The sequence below is a fragment of the Doryrhamphus excisus genome, chromosome 1 (genome assembly GCF_030265055.1).
Source record: "Doryrhamphus excisus isolate RoL2022-K1 chromosome 1, RoL_Dexc_1.0, whole genome shotgun sequence".
NCBI classification, from domain to species: domain Eukaryota; kingdom Metazoa; phylum Chordata; class Actinopteri; order Syngnathiformes; family Syngnathidae; genus Doryrhamphus; species Doryrhamphus excisus.
In genome coordinates, this window is record NC_080466.1 from 41492595 (window position 1) to 41511656 (window position 19062).

At 40.6% G+C, this 19062-nt stretch overlaps 2 protein-coding genes across 2 annotated transcripts in view; both read left to right on the forward strand.

Annotated features, from left to right (window-relative positions):
- Nucleotides 1–670: 670 nt before the first annotated feature.
- On the forward strand, nt 671–15192 carry klhdc8a (kelch domain containing 8A). Its single transcript, XM_058085059.1, has 8 exons — nt 671–1113; nt 8535–8861; nt 8933–9143; nt 9300–9464; nt 10112–10330; nt 12474–12575; nt 12700–12848; nt 13623–15192. The coding sequence occupies exons 2-8, from the start codon at nt 8697–8699 to the stop codon at nt 13674–13676; spliced, it is 1065 nt and encodes a 354-aa protein (XP_057941042.1). The 5' UTR covers nt 671–1113; nt 8535–8696; the 3' UTR covers nt 13677–15192.
- The window catches only part of slc41a1 (solute carrier family 41 member 1), a 32469-nt gene continuing 27905 nt past the window's right edge, over nt 14499–19062 (forward strand). Inside the window, exons 1-2 of the mRNA XM_058085036.1 lie at nt 14499–14530; nt 16323–16391. The gene's annotated coding sequence lies outside the window, so the exon portion shown is untranslated. The remainder of the gene's footprint in view (nt 14531–16322; nt 16392–19062) is intronic.

Genomic DNA, 19062 nt, shown 5'->3' on the forward strand with positions numbered 1-19062 from the left:
AGAGTGGAGTTTGCACGTTCGTCCCGTGCACGTGTGCGTTTTACTTATTTTCCTCCCACATTCCAAAAACATGCTAGGTTAATTGGCGACTCCAAATTGTCCATAGGTATGAATGTGAGTGTGAATGGTTGTTTGTCTATATGTGCCCTGTGATTGGCTGGCCACCAGTCCAGGGTGTACCCCGCCTCTCGCCCGAAGACAGCTGGGATAGGCTCCAGCACCCCCACGACCCTAGTGAGGACAAGCGGTAGAAAATGAATGAACGAATGAACATCAAATCACTGCACGGCGTGCAAGTGGTTAGCGCGTTCAGTTGAGTTCGATTCCAGAGTGGAGTTTGCACGTTCTTCCCGTGCACGCGTGCGTTTTCCTTGGTTTCATCCCACATTCCAAAAACATGCTAGGCTAATTGGCGACTCCAAATTGTCCATAGGTATGAATGTGAGTGTGAATGGTTGTTTGTCTATATGTGCCCTGTGATTGGCTGGACAGCTGGGATAGGCTCCAGCACCCCCGCGACCCTAGTGAGTGAATGAATGAATGTATGACTAACATGAAATAAATATATTAAAGGCAATACTAGCCTTGTATTGACTTGGTATCGGATCGACACCGAAATTTGCAGTATCGCCCACCCCAAAAGTCAGTTATGGTGGAAAAAGATTGGCAGACGAATTACATTAAGTATTGCTGTTCTACACAATTAGGTGAAGATTACAAATCTAAATAAATTACATCATGGCCGTAAATCCATCGTACAAGCACTCCTTTACAACAACAAAAAAAAACATTCCCTAAACAAAGCGGTCGCCATTGTGTCCATAAAAGGAGTGAATTTCAACTCGCGCCATGAAAGCCGAAGATAAATACTTCATCTCTGACCCACATAATGGCGATATTTCAGGCGGAGCTCTGACTTGTCACAACCCGCTCCTCCGCTGAGCTGTCTCCGGTACAGCAGGAGCTATTAGAGCCCCGTCGCCTTCCATCTTCCTGCGCCAGAAGCAGCCTCGGTCCTCTCCTCTAACGTCTCCATCGATCTCCATCCAGGAAGAAGAGGACCGGGGAAAGCTCGCTTCGCTCGCCGCGCGAGGGAGGAGGGAAACGGCCAGGGTGAGTAGCTTCCGACAGGAAGCGCGAACGTTGTGGTTGTGGTCGTTAGTGTTCCATTTATCACGGAGTTACGTTGCTACGGCGGGGTGGGGTGGGGGTGGGGGGGCACAAAAAGAAACATCGAGAAAGTTAATGCGTGAACTTCATTGACTTAGTTCATGTCGACATTATACAGTGTATCTACACATAATGGGCATCTTTCACTACAGTGATATGATTACTGTAAGTTCTCTTAGTCGTTGTAATGCTTCTTATTGCTGCTTAGCTTACATTACAGTACAGCTAAACACGGTAATGGTAATGGTAATGGTTTTATTTCATTTGAACATGCACCAGATTACAATTGATTGCATCCCATAATCAGTTCCCAGTTCCACATGTCCAAAAGGAGTAGGAAGAAGCAAAGCTTATTAAATCCTACCCCTCCATCTGGTACTTTTACAATCAGTCACTGTTACATTTGTTCACTTCCTGCTTTCCTAATATATTTTAAGTTTTTTTTTTGTTTAAATTTTTTTTTTAAATTAATTAATTTTTTTTATTTTATTTTATTTTTGTCACATACCGAATTACGTTGTAGACTTCTACATTGTAGACTAATGGAAATATATACTGTACATTCAATATGTAGGGTGTGTTCACACTTGTCATTTTTTGGTAAGCTAAAACTGACTCTAGTTTGGCTTGTTTGGTCAAGTGTGAAGCAACAGGGGACCGAGACCACCTTAGAGATGGATCTGGGTCTTGAGTGATGGAAGTTATTGACTTACAACGGACATAAAAAAAAATCCTGACATTTATCGATGCAGTATATAATTGGACAATTTTTCCCATTATTCCAGAAACAGATCTAAGCTCTTTTAACCTCACATTGCTTTTGTTTACTTGTTGTGGCGAACATTCTGTTGTGAACATCTTCTTCTTCTGTTGATGGTTAAGATGTGCTTGGAGAAGGAATGAGGGCGCTTCTCGTCCTTATTTTACGCAGAACTTGCACAATGTCAAAATACAGAGTCGTGTGCCGCACTGGCATGCTCTGCTAAACTAAGCTAACCCAGCTAGCTTCCGGTCAAGCTCCATAAGAGAGGAGTTTCAAAGTTTTTTCACCAGTCTTTCAGTCGCCGTTCCGACGTGTTTAGTTTGGGAAGAGTTAGTTTCTGTGGTGATTGAGCGGTCCAAACGGAAACGTTCCTGACAGCATTTCCTTCACATAATGTCAATTTTGAGATTCCGCGTTTAACAGTTGATTCTGTTTGGCTGTGATTCTCTTAACAAAGAAATCGGAGGGCCCTACTATCTGAAATCAAATGTTCCGCTACGTAGGGAATTAGTTATACTGCATGCATGGATTACATATCAGTGACATTGCGTCACACAGCTTGAATACCGTACCTCTTGTTCTTTGTCTTGGTTGAAAATTCTGGTATAAAGAGCAGAATTTCCTTTATTTTCCCTTGGAAATTCCCTTATTTTCAAATTCTAATGTCAACAGGAATGGAAACCGTTTCAAATAGTCAAACATGATCGGGTTAAGGTGGTTTGAACTGATTTCATGCAATAATTCAGTTGTTTTTAGTGCATGTACCGACCTTTTGCATTATTTTGAGTTTTGTTGGAGTTTGCAATGATTGGTTTGATGAAAAGCTGATATAAACTACAACGACAGTCAATTACGTGTGTAGATAATACCAAACCATCGTATTTTGCATAACATTACATGTCCCTGATCAAACTTGATCCTGTCTTTTGGGTCTCTAAGCCGACATGTAACACAGTAGGACTTAGAATCCAGCATTACTGCACTGGTAATACATATTTTATTGATTATAATTCATTTCTTTTGTCGTTTGCTCTGCACATACATACTTCTGGTTATGCCAAATTTAGACTCCAGCTGATTTTATGTGTAGATAAAATGACCTGTTCTTTGGCTGTCAGTGCTGTATTGTATGACATTTATGTTATGATTGACAAAGAGGTAGTTTGATTGACATTTTTTGCCACATGCTTTAAAAAAAAAAACACATATTCCTGAATGAAATATGCTGTTTAAGAGTCAGTTTTGTAAGACGGTGCTTTACTCTGTTGCTGGAGATAAACAGTTCCGTGACATTCTGATATCCACTGGAGAATTGAAGTGCAAAATGCATCTCATAATAAAACATTTTTCACGGGTTGTTGACTACACAGTCATGATTCTATTCTATTGAGGCTTAAATTGTCCAAAAGTGGTAAGAAATTGTCTACAGTACAGCAGTGGTGTCCAGTCAGAGCCAGCAAAGCCTTTTCTGCTATTTGTTCCATGAAATTGGATAGATTGGCTAAAGTTACTGGCATGAGTTGTGGCTGACAGCAGCTCCTGTTTGATTGTTCACTGTGCCATTATAATAGACGTTTACCACACTGGTCACTAGAATGTTATACTGATGAGATAATATCCAGCAAGTACTGTATGATGTCTGTTGTAAAGTCAATTTCAGGGCGTTCAGAATTAGGAGTGCTGGTTATTTAAACTCTATTATTAATGGTAATGTTTCTTTAATTCTCCCATAAAACCTGTTTTTGCATATTATTGATGCTTTGCATAATTGTGACATGATAGCGGTGGTATTATGTCCGCAATGAAGGCCCCGGTATCAAATGCACGGCCCGACAATGCGATACACAACAATGCACGGGTCATAAAATATTTATCAACTTGCCATATTTCCAGCTGACATTTTGATCTTTCATATACATGTTTTTTTTTTTTTTTTTTTTTTGCCAAGCCTCCTGGGCTGCCGTCTTCTCATTACCCTCGCATGTTATGCCCTCCATCCATTATCTCACCCCTTTAGTACCCAAACCACCTCCTGTTCATCAGCTGCTCTGCTTTTCCTCTCACTCCTGCCTTATGTGCCTTTTCTCCTCTGCTCTTTTCCCTTCTCGAGCCTTCACAGCACTGCCACAATGGATCAGCTCACTCTAATTTGACTCCCACACAGCATTTGCTGAAAGACCACAGAACCATTATGCCCTCAACATACGCATATTTGAACCAGGGAGACAGCTAAGCCTTAGGCTGAGGAGCACACGACGTTGACAGCACATTGGAAAATACGTTGGTCCATATGTAGTAACACGTGTGCGTGTCAGGCATTCATTTTCCGAGATGTCATAGCCTTGTATTATATTTATATACGTGGATATTGTTGTCGAAAACATGTTCAATAAATGAGCTTGTTAACATGCTGCAATTGTCCAATAGATGACTACTTTAAGGCATACCACTGGAATACTATCATTGGTGGCCAGCCAATCACAGGGCACATATAGACAAACAACCATTCACACTCACATTCATACCTATGGACAATTTGGAGTCGCTAATTAACCTAGCATGTTTTTGGAATGTGGGAGGAAACCGGAGTACCCGGAGAAAACCCACGCATGCACAGGGAGAACATGCAAACTCCACACAGAGATGGCCGAGAATTGAACTCGGGTCTCCTAGCTGTGAGGTCTGCGCACTAACCATGTTGTTGTTTAGTATTAGATATTTATATATGTATCACAAAAGCAAAAAATATTTGGTTCAGAAAGTAATGCTTGTAATGTATCGTTTCACAAACTACTGTTTTTTTAGTCGGGAGCTGATATTTTCCTGAAACTTACCTATGTTCTAACTGCAGATTATTACAGTACGGAAACAAACTTTTTTTTTCTGATGAATGACTGGAGTCTAATCTTTCTTTTGATAGGTTACATTTTTCATTCATTCATTTTCTACCGCTTTTTCCTCACGAGGGTCACGGGGGGTGCTGGAGCCTATCCCAGCTGTCTTCGGGTGAGAGGTGTGGTACACCCTGGACTGGTCGCCAGCCAATCACAGGGCACATATAGACAAACAACCATTCACACTCACATTCATACCTATGGACAATTTGGAGTCGCTAATTAACCTAGCGTGTTTTTGGAATGTGGGAGGAAACCGGAGTACCCGGAGAAAACCCACGCATGCACGGGAAGAACATGCAAACTCCACACAGAGATGGCCGAGAATTGAACTCGGGTCTCTTAGCTGTGAGGTCTGCACACTAACCATGTTGTTGTTTAGTATTAGATATTTATATATCACAAAAGCAAAAAATATTTGGTTCAGAAAGTAATGCTTGTAATGTATCTTTTCACAAACTACTGGTTTTTAGTCGGGAGCTGATATTTTCCTGAAACTTACCTATGTTCTAACTGCAGATTATTACAGTACGGAAACAAACTTTTTTTTTCTGATGAATGACAGGAGTCTAATATTTCTTTTGATAGATAGTCATAGAAAAAAACATTCTGTGTGCCTTGAAAGAGCCGTCAAAAGCAGCTAAGACAGGGGTTTCAAACACGCGGCCCGCGGGCCAAATGTGGCCCGCAGGACACTAGTTTGAGGCCCCCGCCTTGATATGAAAGTTTAATGTTAGTTTAATGTTAGTGTGGCCCGGTATGGTATCATGTACCCAGAAAAAATTATTACGTTTGATTAATGTTCATGTTAGGGGTTAAATAACTGATAATAGTTATCCTCCCTATCCGTGTGGAAGTGGTAAGTTTTTGGCTATTTAAGTTTAAAGGAAATAACTTGAAGGCTACCGTTTAGGTCGCTCGCTCTCCAGTTTGCGAGTTAGCATGTGTCTCAAGACCCTGCAGTTGCGCAATATGTTGTAAATAAAAAAAAGTATAAATGTGACTATAGTCGTGTTTTGTCATGTCTACAGACCCAAGCTCCAGTGGTCACCAGGTAAATTGAGTTTGAGACCCCTGATCTAGAATGACCGGTACTGAGGGGGTTGTCTTCAAATGGCTGGGGTTGAATGAGTTAATAATTGTTAAGATTGCATGCGATTAAATCCACTAAAGGACGATATTTTTCTAATTTTCAACTGAAAATGTAAAAAAACATCCAGCCCAGAGGAGAAATATCTAGAACTGACATCCTCTTCTTCAATCAACCACAACTGATTTCATCTCATCGTAGGATCAAGAACCTGCGCTGCCAGATTCAGCCCGCTAATTCCCTTCATCAGTCGCTTCACAAACAGCTGGGATGGACTCTTTGGCCGTTTAGACCTTTGGTAAAATATGTAAATGACAACACGCACATTTGAAACAGCCGGCATCAGGAGACACAAAACGTCAATGCTTTATTGTTGTGGCCACAGAATTAAACAGCACTGTTACTTCTGACCAATGACTTGAGGCTTAGATTTAGTACAGATAGTATCAAGTGTGTGCATCAGTCCCCGATTCAAGGAAAATCTAACTGTTGTGCTTCTTCACGCTCTGGAGGCAAAGGGTTGCCGTTCTTCATTGTCATGTATTGATCCGAAGGTCATGCTCCAGAGTCTTGGTTGAGAAAACCTTATTGTACACTGAAGGCACCTTCACGGTCCCAGCCCCTGAGACCATGACATCAGTTGGAGCCAAATATTCTGCTACTTTGGTGGCATCCGGTTTACATTGTGCAATATTAAAATTCAGGAGATGGTGCGGATATGTGAGTGACAAGCTCAGAGGATTCATGTCGGCGTGTGGCTGTAAGCTCCCATACTGAAGAATAACAGTTTTTCTTTCTTTGCTAAGCGGCTGTGTAAATATAGCACTTCACAAAGCGCAGATGTCTACTGAGGCCAGACAAGCCTAAACATGTCTTTGTAAAATCAAAATGTGCGAGGATGCTCTGCACTTAATCCCATTGTACAATAAAAATGTTCCAAAAAATATAACCTCCAGCCCAATTTCCCATTCCAATTCCAGTACTGTAAAAATGCAATAAAAGACACGAGGACAAAATGTCTATCTTTCTCAGCTTGTTGGCAGCATCAGTTGCCTGGTGACAGATGTGTTTTTTTTGCACACTTGTAAATAGTTCACATGTCTCGAGGGTGTTATCGAGGTTCTGAATAGCATCAGCATCGAGTGATGCTGTGATGTAAATGTCTACATCAGGGGTTCCAAAAATTTGCTAACTCTTGCTAGTAAAGGCCTGCTTGAAAATGACAAAAATGTCTGCGGCTCATTATTATTATTATTATTATTATTATTATTATTATTATTATTATTATTATTATTATTATTATTATTATTATTATTATTATTATTATTATTATTATTATTATTATTATTATTATTATTATTATTATTATTATTATTATTATTATTATTATTATTATTATTATTATTATTATTATGCGGCACGGCGGCCTAGTGGTTAGCGCAGAGACCTCACAGCTAGGAGACCAGGGTGTAATTCCCAATTCAATTCCCACACTCGGCCATCTCTGTGTGGAGTTTGCATGTTCTCCCCGTGCATGCATGGGTTTTCTCCGGGTACTCCGGTTTCCTCCCACATTCCAAAAAAACATGCCAGGTTAATTGGCCATAGGTATGAATGATGTGAGTGTGAATGGTTGTTTGTCTATATGTGCCCTGTGTTTGGCTGGCGACCAGTCCAGGGTGTACCCCGCCTCCCGCCCGTAGACAGCTGGGATAGGCTCCAGAACCCCCCGCGACCCTCGTGAGGAAAAGCGGTAGAAAATGAATTATTATTATTATTATTATTATTATTATTATTATTATTATTATTATTATTATTATTATTATTATTATTATTATTATTATTATTATTATTATTATTATGGAGACTAGGTCTCTCAGGTGGCCTGGGAACCCTCGTGGTAATTGTGAGTGTGTGGTAAAGCTAATTGCTAGCCGGCTAGTTGCTAGCCGGTGTGGTGTGGCAAGGTGTCACTACTCCACTAATGTAGTTCTTGGGTGTAACAATGTTAATAACAATAGTAATAACGATGTTGATGGAGCTTGGTTAATACTCTATGTCATTATTATTATTATTATTATTATTATTATTATTATTATTATTATTATTATTATTATTATTATTATTATTATTATTATTATTATTATTATTGTTAAAGATTCAGGATTGAAATGAAAGCAGGGAGATAAAGGAAGCCCAAACTTTTAATCTAATTAATTCTCATACTTTTCATAACTGCATTCAAGAGAGCTACGTTCCAATCATAAACTGAATAAGGTTCCTAAAATATTGTTACAGGTCAATAACACTCAAAAGGTTATTACTTAGGCCTATAAATATTGTTTTTAATCGTGCAATAAATATTTTACAATAAAAATAATATAAAAAAAATATTTGCAAAAATGAATCATATTTTTAATGACCTCTCATGGCACACCTGCAGTACCACCACGGCCCACCAGGGGCCTGGTGGTACGACTGCATATGTATGTGTTGCACTGACTGTACATCCCCACCAATGGCATTAGAAGAATTGTCTATGGTCACAAGCTGTGTATATTTTACTTACTTAGCTTTACTTTTCAATGTTTCATCTCCAATTTTTATTTTGTTGCAGGGACCAATTTAAAGGAGTGCCTTGAGGTGGGATTTTGCACCTTCTACTCAGTCCTTCAGTCTCCCGGCTCTCCTTCGTCATCAGCTTCACTTATCAATCCAAATTCCCCTTAAACCGCACCTTCCACTTCGCCTTGCTGGCTGTCTTTAAGCTCCAGAGGCCATGGCGGTGCCTTCAGCTCACGAGTTTCACTGGCAGAGCCTGGCACGACTGTCCAGCGGCCGTGTCTATCACACGCTTTCTGAGGTCGGGGGCCAGATGTACATGCTGGGGGGCTGTGATGCTGCGGGGAGGCCGTGCCCCACTGTGGAACTGTACTCCCCGGAGGTACAAAACAGAGCTGCTGTAAATGTGTAGATACTGTAATAGAGCAATCCATGTATGGGGTGTCTTTATAGGGGGACCGATGGATAAGCCTGCCCTCTATGCCCACCCCACGTGCTGGGGCTGCTGTGGCAGCCCTTGGAAAACAGATCCTGGTGGTTGGAGGTGTGGGGGAGGACCAGAGTCCATTGAAAGTGGTGGAAATATATAACACAGAAGAAGGACGGTGGAGGAAGAGGAGTCCCCTGCGAGAGGCCCTGATGGGTGTATCCGTCACCGTGAAAGGTATCGCTTTCAAATCACATCTACGCTTTAGCTAGGTTACATTTTTAACCAGTTTTGTCGATATTATACATATTTTATTATTACCACGAACCCATTTTCCCACACAGCCTGTACACATTATGCAATGACTGCAGTTTTACGAGTGTGTATTTCTAGATGGCCGTGCTTTGGCTGTGGGTGGAATGGGTGCCGACCTGCTCCCTCGTAACATCCTTCAGCAGTATGACTTTCGAAAGGATGTGTGGGCTCTGCTTCCTCCCATGCCGACACCACGCTATGATGCCAACACACATTTACTAGACAACAAACTCTATGTAGCAGGTATAATCTAGTACAGGGGTGGGCAAACTTTTTGACTCGCGGGCCGCATTGATTTAACAAAACGGGGGGGGGGCAGACTATATATTTTACACGTAACAGTCCACCTGGTATTATTGTATCTGTAAAAGTGTCATGCAATCTGCTATTATTATTTATTATTTTATATTTATATTTAAATATTTTATATTTAAATATTTTTATTTAAATATTTTATATTTAAATATTTTATATTTAAATATTTTTATTTAAATATTTTATATTTAAATATTTTTATTTAAATATTTTATATTTAAATATTTTATATTTAAATATTTAAAAATTTATTATTATTATTATTATCGTCATCATTATGCTTGTGTCCCTTTTTTCAGGAGCGCTTTGTAAACAACAGATCACATCAAATAACAAAATTGATAAAACCATCAAAAGGTTGGCTCAAGCCACGATGCCAGTTTGTATGTTGAGTTTAAATGAAAGAACGGACGGGCCGTATTCAAACACTTGGCGGGCCGGATGTGGCCCCCGGGCCGTAGTTTGCCCACCCCTGATCTAGTATATCTAGTATATATTTGAAATAGTTTTATCCATGTATGTTATTTAAAATGAACATTATTTTCTACTATCTTGTGTGTCATTGTTGTTTTGAGGGGGCCGCCAGTGTAAGCGGTCGGTGAAGGCCTTCGAGATGTATGACACAGACACGCGCTCATGGACGACGCTTCCGATGCTGTCCTCCAAGTGCTCATACGCGGGCGTGATATGGGACACCGCAGGGAGGCTGTGTTTGCTGGGGGGGCTGCGGCAAGGAGGAGGACATCAGAGCTCAAAGTTTACCAAGAATGTCAGCATTTTTGACACCCAGCGAGGTATTGATTGATTTGTTTGTTTTGAGTTGAAAGCAAAGTCAGTCAATCAGATATCAGCACTTTTTAAGACTTGACGATTCCAAAAACATGCTAGGTTAATTGGAGACCCCTATTGTCCATAGGTATGAATGTGAGTGTGAATGGTTGTTTTTCTATATGTGCCCTGTGATTGGCTGGCCACCAGTCCAGGGTCAACCTCGCCTCTTGCCCGAAGACAGCTGGGATAGGCTCCAGGTATAGAAATACAGTAAACCTCAGATATATCGGATTCAATTGTTCCCACTGGTTTTGTCCGATATAAGCGAAATCCGTTATATGCGTATACCGGAAAATGTCCGTTTTACGCATATATCGGATTTATATCCGGTATATGCGTAAATCGGATTTTATCCGTTATAAAAAGGCACTTCCTTGACTATGTTTCCAATGTACCTGGACGCGCAGGCAACGCTGCAAACGCTGCAAATGACGTCGTATAGCGGCCTGTCACGATTCGGCGAATCTTAGCGCCACGATGCGGCCATCCGATATATGCGAGGGAAATTCAATGGAAATGCATTGGAACGGGACTGGAGATTTTGTCCGAAATAGGCGAAATCCGTTATAAAAAATCCGATATATGCAATGAATTTTTATTGGAAATGCATTACAGAAAAATCGGTTCTTTTTTATCTGTCCGTTGTGAGCGAATTTCCGATATATCCGAGTCCGATATATCCGAGGTTTACTATAGGTATAGAAATTGAATGACTGAATGAACATGGCATGTGAGAATTACAGTAACACTACTGACACCTAGTGACCAGAATACGACATTTCGTCAACACATTTGAATGTGTTTTTTGAATGCCTTAATGTAGTTTATGCTAATCCCTTGTTTTTTTCAACCTGAAACTTACTGAAATTGTTATACTGCTGATTAATAAAGAATGGAAAAGGGTAGAAACAAAGTTTTTTCTAATGAAAGATGAGAGTCTTTTGGAATGTACCATGTTTATATAGACCTAGAATCCCATGAAAAATCAGTCAGAATCGTCAAAAATGGCAGATATCTTTTGATTTTTATTTGCTGTGATTGAATGCATAAATTTCGGCAAACAATACATAACATTCATTTTCTACCGCTTTTCCTCACGAGGGTCGCGGGGGTGCTGGAGCCTATCCCAGCTGTCTTCGGGCGTGAGGCGGGGTACACCCTGGACTGGTGGCCAGCCAATCACAGGGCACATATAGACAAACAACCATTCACACTCACATTCATACCTATGGACAATTTGGAGTCGCCAATTAACCTAGCATGTTTTTGGAATGTGGGAGGAAACCGGAGTACCCGGAGAAAACCCACGCATGCACCAAGGGTGGAATTGAACCCTGGTCTCCTAGCTGTGTGGTCTGCATGCTAACCACTAGACCGCCGTGCCGCCCCCAATACATAACATTTGTTTAAATATTCATATTTACAGCGTGCTGTATTTGAAAAAAGCCTCAAAATGTGTCCTGCCGTGCGGCGAGGGACGACTACACACCCTCAAAGTTTCATTTCGGCATAGATGAGATATGAAGATGAGCTGCAGATGGGAAACTGGCAATGAGGACGGATTTGAGTTATGGGATCGCATAACAGATTGCTTAATTTCCTATCTTCAGCCATATCTTTCCACGCACCACAAGCACAGGTGGTCATCCAATCTGCGCTCATTCAGTCATTTTCTGTTACGTTTCCCCTTTATGTCACCCCCCCACCGTGTGAGTAGTATTACACTGCATGCAGTGTTCTGGCAAGGTAACACACATGCTATCAAAAGCACAACACAGGAACAGCAAAAGAAAACTAAATATGAGGAAGTACTGCAGCACTGCATATAGGATTATGTCTGTGTAATTAGCAACAAAGTGGCAGTGAAAGGATGTCCTTGGCATAGGTTATAACCACAAAAATTGCAGCCCCCTCGATGCCAGCCTGCTGTCAAAATGTCTATTAACCTTTAGTTGGCTCGTTTATGTGCACACCGTGTACAAAACGCAGAAGGTAGTGTTGCCTTACGCATAAAAAGGTCCCTCACCGCACTCTAAAGAATGAAGTATGCGTTTGTTTTCCTATTATCCTGATTGAGTTTCACCTTGCGGTATTTTCTGGCTTCAGGTGCGTGGCTGAAATCGGATGAGACGGTCGCCTTGAAGACAAAGAGAGCCGACTTTGTCGCTGCGGTGCTGCGTGATCGCATGGTGGTCGCAGGAGGGCTTGGTAAGCCGGTGGAACGGGTTGCAATGTAACGTGTTCTTCCCTCGGTTGAACAATTTTAAGGGTGGGAGAATAAAAATAGTGATGTATTTGTAAATTACTCGCTACGTCGTGACGATCTGGTCAGGTCATCAACCGTCTGCGCTGGACACAGTGGAGGCTTTTCATCCCCAGAAGAAAAAGTGGGAAAGGCTGGCTCCCATGACCTTCCCCCGATGCACGGCTTCCTCCATCGTCATCAGAGATCGCCTTCTAGTCGTGGGCGGAGTCAACCAGGTAAACTGTAAAATATCTTACATGTGCACGAAAAGATCTTTACACATCATTAATATACATATTGAAGCATTGACAAGCATAAATATGAATAATTAACTAAAATTCAAATACAAGGTGTCACTACTCCAGTAAAATAGTTCTTCGGCCTAACAATGTTAATAATAATTATAAATGTAAATAGTACATTGTTGGTGTTTTTTTTTTTTTTTTTTCCAGAACACCTTAGACATAGTTGGTGTGTCCTATTATGTGCATTCTTAGCCCTCTTTTTAAAATATCTTTAGAAGGAACAGAAAAGCCAAAATCACGTGTTCATGTCTCACATCAGAATTGTGACTGATGGCCACATTCCTAAAAAAGTGCAGTCTTCCTTTAAATGATCTCACAACAGGGACAATTATAATATTAGTAACCACACATGGCACAGTTGTGGCTGGAATCCACTTAAAACTCAACTCTGAACCCCTGACATCACATCCTGTCCACACATCTGGAGGATATTTATTGCAACACACACAACCGTGAGTCTTATTTATGTCTTAAATTGATTATTATTGGAATTATATGTACTGTATTTGGTAATACAAATTTAAAGGTGACTGTAGGGGTGTTATTTCATATCTGGAGGGCTCTAATAATGTTTAAATGCGGAAATTCATATATCACTGTTGGGTCTTAAATGAAATGAGGATGAAATACATATTGTTATGAATACTTTTTCAGTTCATAGTTTATAATATGTGCAATTTGCGATGATCTCATTACTTTTTGTAGGTGCCCAGCTCAGCGCATGAGATCCTGTATGTAAAAGAAGAGGAATATCTGTAGCCTGATCCAGGATGCAAATACATCAGTAGGAAATGGCCTTGTTAGACACACAGTAGTGCAATATAGTTGTGAACTATCCAAGTGTGCATGTGAAAGTGTTCCTTTCATGCAGCCAGCACATATGAGACCAGACCGCCACCTGTTGGGATGGAATGACACTGCAACCGCCATGGAGGCCCAGTCTGAAGAGCAGGGTTGAGGGCCGCATACAGAACAATTGAAGGACGCTGGGGACACTTTGCTATATTTTGTACGTTAAAGATGCAAGTCAATACATGCTAAGGTTATTTCAACAAATACGGTAACCATCTGCATCACTGCTGGAGCGCTATAGCTGTTTTCTCATATCTCTACCTTGTACGTTGTATTGCACACTTGTACAGGATAAAGTATTTTGTCGCTTATGTCTTACATTGTATACAGATGTTCTATTTATGCAGACATGCAGTATGCTCTATACAGTACATAGAGTAGAAATAGCGATATTTCTATTTTGGGCTATATAGAACACATCATGTTACTATCACTGTTGCTCCCCTCTGTGTTGTAGCAGTGCATATCTGTATGAAAGTGGGACGGTTTGATAATAAATGTCACTCATGAAGTAAAATAATTTACATTTTACTCCCACAGCTTTATTAATACTCCTTTCAGGTTGTCATTTTGGGTTTTTAATAATATAACGTTTGTGTGTGCCTCCTCTATTGGCTTTATTTTACAGTATTAGAGTTGTGCAGGAATGAACCCATAAAGAATCCAAGAGCCAATATGCCCTAAATTGACCCAAAAGGTCGCAAAGTTTTGTTCACGTGACTGTCGCAAGTTCTAGCTCCCCTAAAATGGCAGTGCCTCAGGTAAGCTAGCTCCTTTCCAATTTTAAACCCATTAGCCTCTTAACTATTCTACTGTTTTAATAGGGTGTCAAATATTACAGTTAAGTCGTTCGTACTATATTTCTTCAATTACGTTATTCAAAAAAAGCGAGTAAAGTATCGCTATTGTTTTAAGGTTTAAAATTGCTACGGGAAATCTGACATGGTAGCAAAAATGGCAATACACAACTCAAACAGTCTAGCGCTATCACCTTTAACTGTTATATTGTCTTTTTTTTCGAGTCAAAATACAAAAATCACCCATAAAATCACCATAAATAATAAATCACCCATCGTTTTCCAGTCAAGAGGGTTCGTATGGCTTCAACTTACTTCTGTTCATTGCTCTTATGTCCACTAGATGGCAGTGAATACATTCATGAATCAATTGTCGCAGTCGCTTCCCTAAAGCAAACGAAGAACACCATGTGTAGCAGAGTATACAGCATACAGGACTGTGCAAAAGTATTTTTGTTGTTCTGTACACATTACCATTAGTTAGCGCCTGTTTGACAAACTCAAATTATCCTATTTGTTTGTGCAATTAAAATGAACGTTTACGCTGCTTTAGTTTTTTTTAATAGATATTACAGATTGTTTTATAGGTCAATCAAAGTTCACCCTGCCCCCCGTTTGTTCCAAATGAAACCAAAATATTTGTGCTGCATTTGTGCTGCTTGTGCAAATAAAACGAACATTTGTGCTGTCATGCTTTTTGAGTTATTAAAGAGTTAAATGTCCAGCGACTACATTATAACCATCATCACCCACCCTCTCCCCCTACCGATAGACTACTAAGAGAATAAAACCAAAATAGTGGCTTTCATTTGTGCTGCTTTTGTGCTGTATTGTGCAAATTAAATGAACATTTGTCCTGTCATGCTTTTTGAATTTGGAAGGCCAACATCACTCAGGGCTCAGTACACCTCAGACCTCCATCAAGGCCAAACTACTGAGTACTTGTTGCTTTTGGTCCATCGTATTTGTTTGTTTTTTATTTTATTTTTAATAATAATAATAAAACAAAACAGTAAGAGGTGGTAAGCAAAGACTTTAGCACAGTACAGAAATACATGTCTCCCTTGTAAACCTCTTTTTTTCCACCATTTGATGAAAATTTCATACACCAAATTATCAGAATTTTTTTTGTTATAGGTTGAGTGTAAATCACACGTCTATCTTTGACACAGAGCGATTTCAAATAATAGATTATGTCACTGCACCGCTGTGAATAATTTCCACCTGTGATGGATGCCTGCCAAAAGGTCATATTTGATCTGGACACGAGGTTTCCAATTCACCTGTTGCATAACTTCTTGGAACATGAGCAAATGTTACTTGCTGAGTACATGCAGACATCTCCAGTACTGATGCTTTACAGGTTAACCAGACTCACATTGAAAATATAAGTAAAAAGTTGTGTTTTATCTGCGACATACTGTGTTCCAAAAAATACAACCAAGATATTTGTGATGTTCGATTCTGTCCTGCAGTCCTGAAGGGACGCATGTTGGTTGGAATGGAAATAATGTCTGGGCGCTTTTATTGCCGCACTTTGATTTGATCTCATTGATTCCCAATCGTTTATTCCCACCAGAACATCACAAACATACCATAGTTGTGTGCTCCGAGACAAAGTGAAAGTCTAAAGCGTGAAGACTAGTTTGCGCAGACCAAAAATAGTCCCGGGATGTTTATGGGTATGCATTGTCACCACCAATTCCCGTATCTGTGAAGCAGTCATGGCATCATTTGATCCTTCTGTGTCCCGCAGGCATCAACCTTAGCTTCATTAAGGACGCCTACAAGATGTTGACCTCCAGAGAAGAAGCTCTTAAAAAAGGTAAGTCTAAATCGATAATTATCGTGCAGCCCTGTACCAGGAATGTCTTGTTTTGTTCCAGTAGCCGTAAACATCAGTGTCCAACACCTTGTTGGCGAGGTCCAAGCCGGAATGACTCATCCAGAAATCATCTTATAAACAATTAATTTGTTGAGCAAATGTTGACTCATCCCAAGCATGCTAATTAAAAAATTAAAACCAGCAACCAACCAAGATGATGACACCCATGCCTAAGGCCAAATTACCAAAAACATTTTATTGTCGAATATGTTCTCATTCTGGTTTCTGTATGCAAGTGAAACCATCATTACTTCAATTTCCAAGATTCCATGGATTCCAAATGGGTATTTTTTGCCATTAAATGTAACAACTCTAATACCTTAATAGGGTGTCACATATGACAGTTTAAGTGTTCATGCTGTACGTAGTGTAATGAATACTCAGTGAATGCATTCATATGAAACAAACAATGGAAATATTGCCGTTGGGCTTTTAGCCTTAAGATTAATATGGAAAAGAATGACTGCGCAAATATCTTCACATTAATTAATTAATAGTATTAATTAGTAGTATTTTAGAAAACAAGCCCCACTTGGTCTGCTATACTGTTGGGAGGGCTGGGTTCATACGGGTTACAAAATACAGTAAATAGAAATGAACATCTCATATCAGCATTTATTGTTCACAACTCCATCCATTTCTCCATGATGTGACAAAACGTGTTTTTTGTTGTTTAATGGCTGAGCTATGTGTTGTTACTCTTCACCTACCTGCAGTCAACCTCGCTCTTAGCGGCACACACTTGGACGAGGACAAGCTAGTTAATTTGTAAGGCTGCGTTTGTTACTTTCTAACAATTTTCTTTCCATTCGCAATAACGTGTACGTCGTTCATTACGCGACTGCGAGTTACTTGACCATGAAGTAACAAAAAGTTAGGGATAATCGACTTTTGGGTGAAATTTCAGCATGGACTTCAGAGACAGTATAACCTTTAAACCTTGAACTTCTCTAAACTTCTACAGCACATATCTGAATGTTTCATGTTTCAGTAAATCTCGCACAGAAAGTAATCATAGGCAATTATATGCCTTGAATATGCTTGATCTTTACACCTTCACTCACAAACATGAACTTATTGAACCCAAATGCTACCTCACTCACGGTGCATCCATACAGTAGATAGCACATGTATAGCTGTACCACAATGTACATTGATATACAGTACATGGACTGATTTAATATGTATGGTTTTGGAAACCCAATCCCAGGAGATTCGAACCCAGGTCTTCCCGATCTGTGACCTAGTACAATTTGGAGTCGCCAATTAACCTAGCATGTTTTTGGAATGTGGGAGGAAACCGGAGTACCCGGAGAAAACCCACGCATGCATGGGGAGAACATGCAAACTCCACACAGAGATGGCCGAGAATTGAACTCGGGTCTCCTAGCTGCGAGGTCTGCGCACTAACTATGGTGTTGTTTAGTATTAGATATTTATATATCACAAAAGCGGGGGTGCTGGAGCCTATCCCAGCTGTCTTCGGGCGGCACGGCGGTCTAGTGGTTAGCGTGCAGACCTCACAGCTAGGAGACCAGGGTTCAATTCCACCCTGTGAGGAGTTTGCATGTTCTCCCCATGCATGCGTGGGTTTTCTCCGGGTACTCCGAGGTATGAATGTGAGTGTGAATGGTTGTTTGTCTATATGTGCCCTGTGATTGGCTGGCGACCAGTCCAGGGTGTACCCCGCCTCTCGCCCGAAGACAGCTGGGATAGGCTCCAGCACCCCCCGCGACCCTCGTGAGGAAAAAGCGGTAGAAAATGAATGAATGAATGAATATCACAAAAGCAAGAAATATTTGGTTCAGAAAGTAATGCTTGTAATGTATCTTTTCACAAACTACTGTTTTTTAGTCGGGAGCTGATATTTTCCTGAAACTAAGCTATGTTCTAACTGCTGATTATTAAAGTACTAGTAGTATAGATTATTAAAGTCTCCTTGCTGTGAGGTCTGCGTGCTAACCACTCGATCACCGTGCAGCCGAGAATAAAAATTGTGTCACAAAAATAGAAAAAAGACACACAAAAAAATTCATCAGACAATCGGGTTGGTGGGCCCTGCCAAAAAGGTGTCCCTTATTTATTTTTCAGGAGTTGGCAACCCCAGTGGGTAGCCATTCATCTTCAGCTGAGGGAAGGTTTCCAAATCTCCCCCTCGACATTCTTCTGGGCTCAAAGAATCCCCAGGACAGAAGTGGCCCAAAAACTGGCACAGACCGCCGCAGTGTTGCCAGGGACCGAGCGTCTCTGCGATGGTGGGGCCAGCACTGTTTTGTCCTTCGTCTCACCTCACTTCCTGGTTTGCGGAGGATCATTAACCAGCAGGGGCACCGCTTACAACAAGCAGTTTCCTCTTACCTGTTTTTACGTGACCCCCGTGGCACAGCTTGACTTTTGCTCAGTTGAAAGCAAACATTAATTTACTGTTAGCGGAGGCCATTCTCTTCTTTGGGGGAAAAAATTGATTTGCGGTAGTTTTACGCATCACTTGACACGGGAACATGGCTAAAAGTCTGCATCTTGTTTTCATTGCATCATACGAGTGGAGAAATGTGCATAAAACTGGAGGTGGTGCTCTTTTATTTGTCACACATTACTTTTGTAAGAGTGA

Excerpts from the sequence above, each read along its gene's own strand:
- klhdc8a (XM_058085059.1), top strand. The coding sequence starts at position 8,697 with ATGGCGGTGCCTTCAGCTCACGAGTTTCACTGGCAGAGCCTGGCACGA. Across the intron at positions 8,862-8,932 it reads TGGAACTGTACTCCCCGGAG|GGGGACCGATGGATAAGCCT; the intron begins GTACAAAACAGA and ends GTGTCTTTATAG. Across the intron at positions 9,144-9,299 it reads TGTATCCGTCACCGTGAAAG|ATGGCCGTGCTTTGGCTGTG; the intron begins GTATCGCTTTCA and ends GTGTATTTCTAG.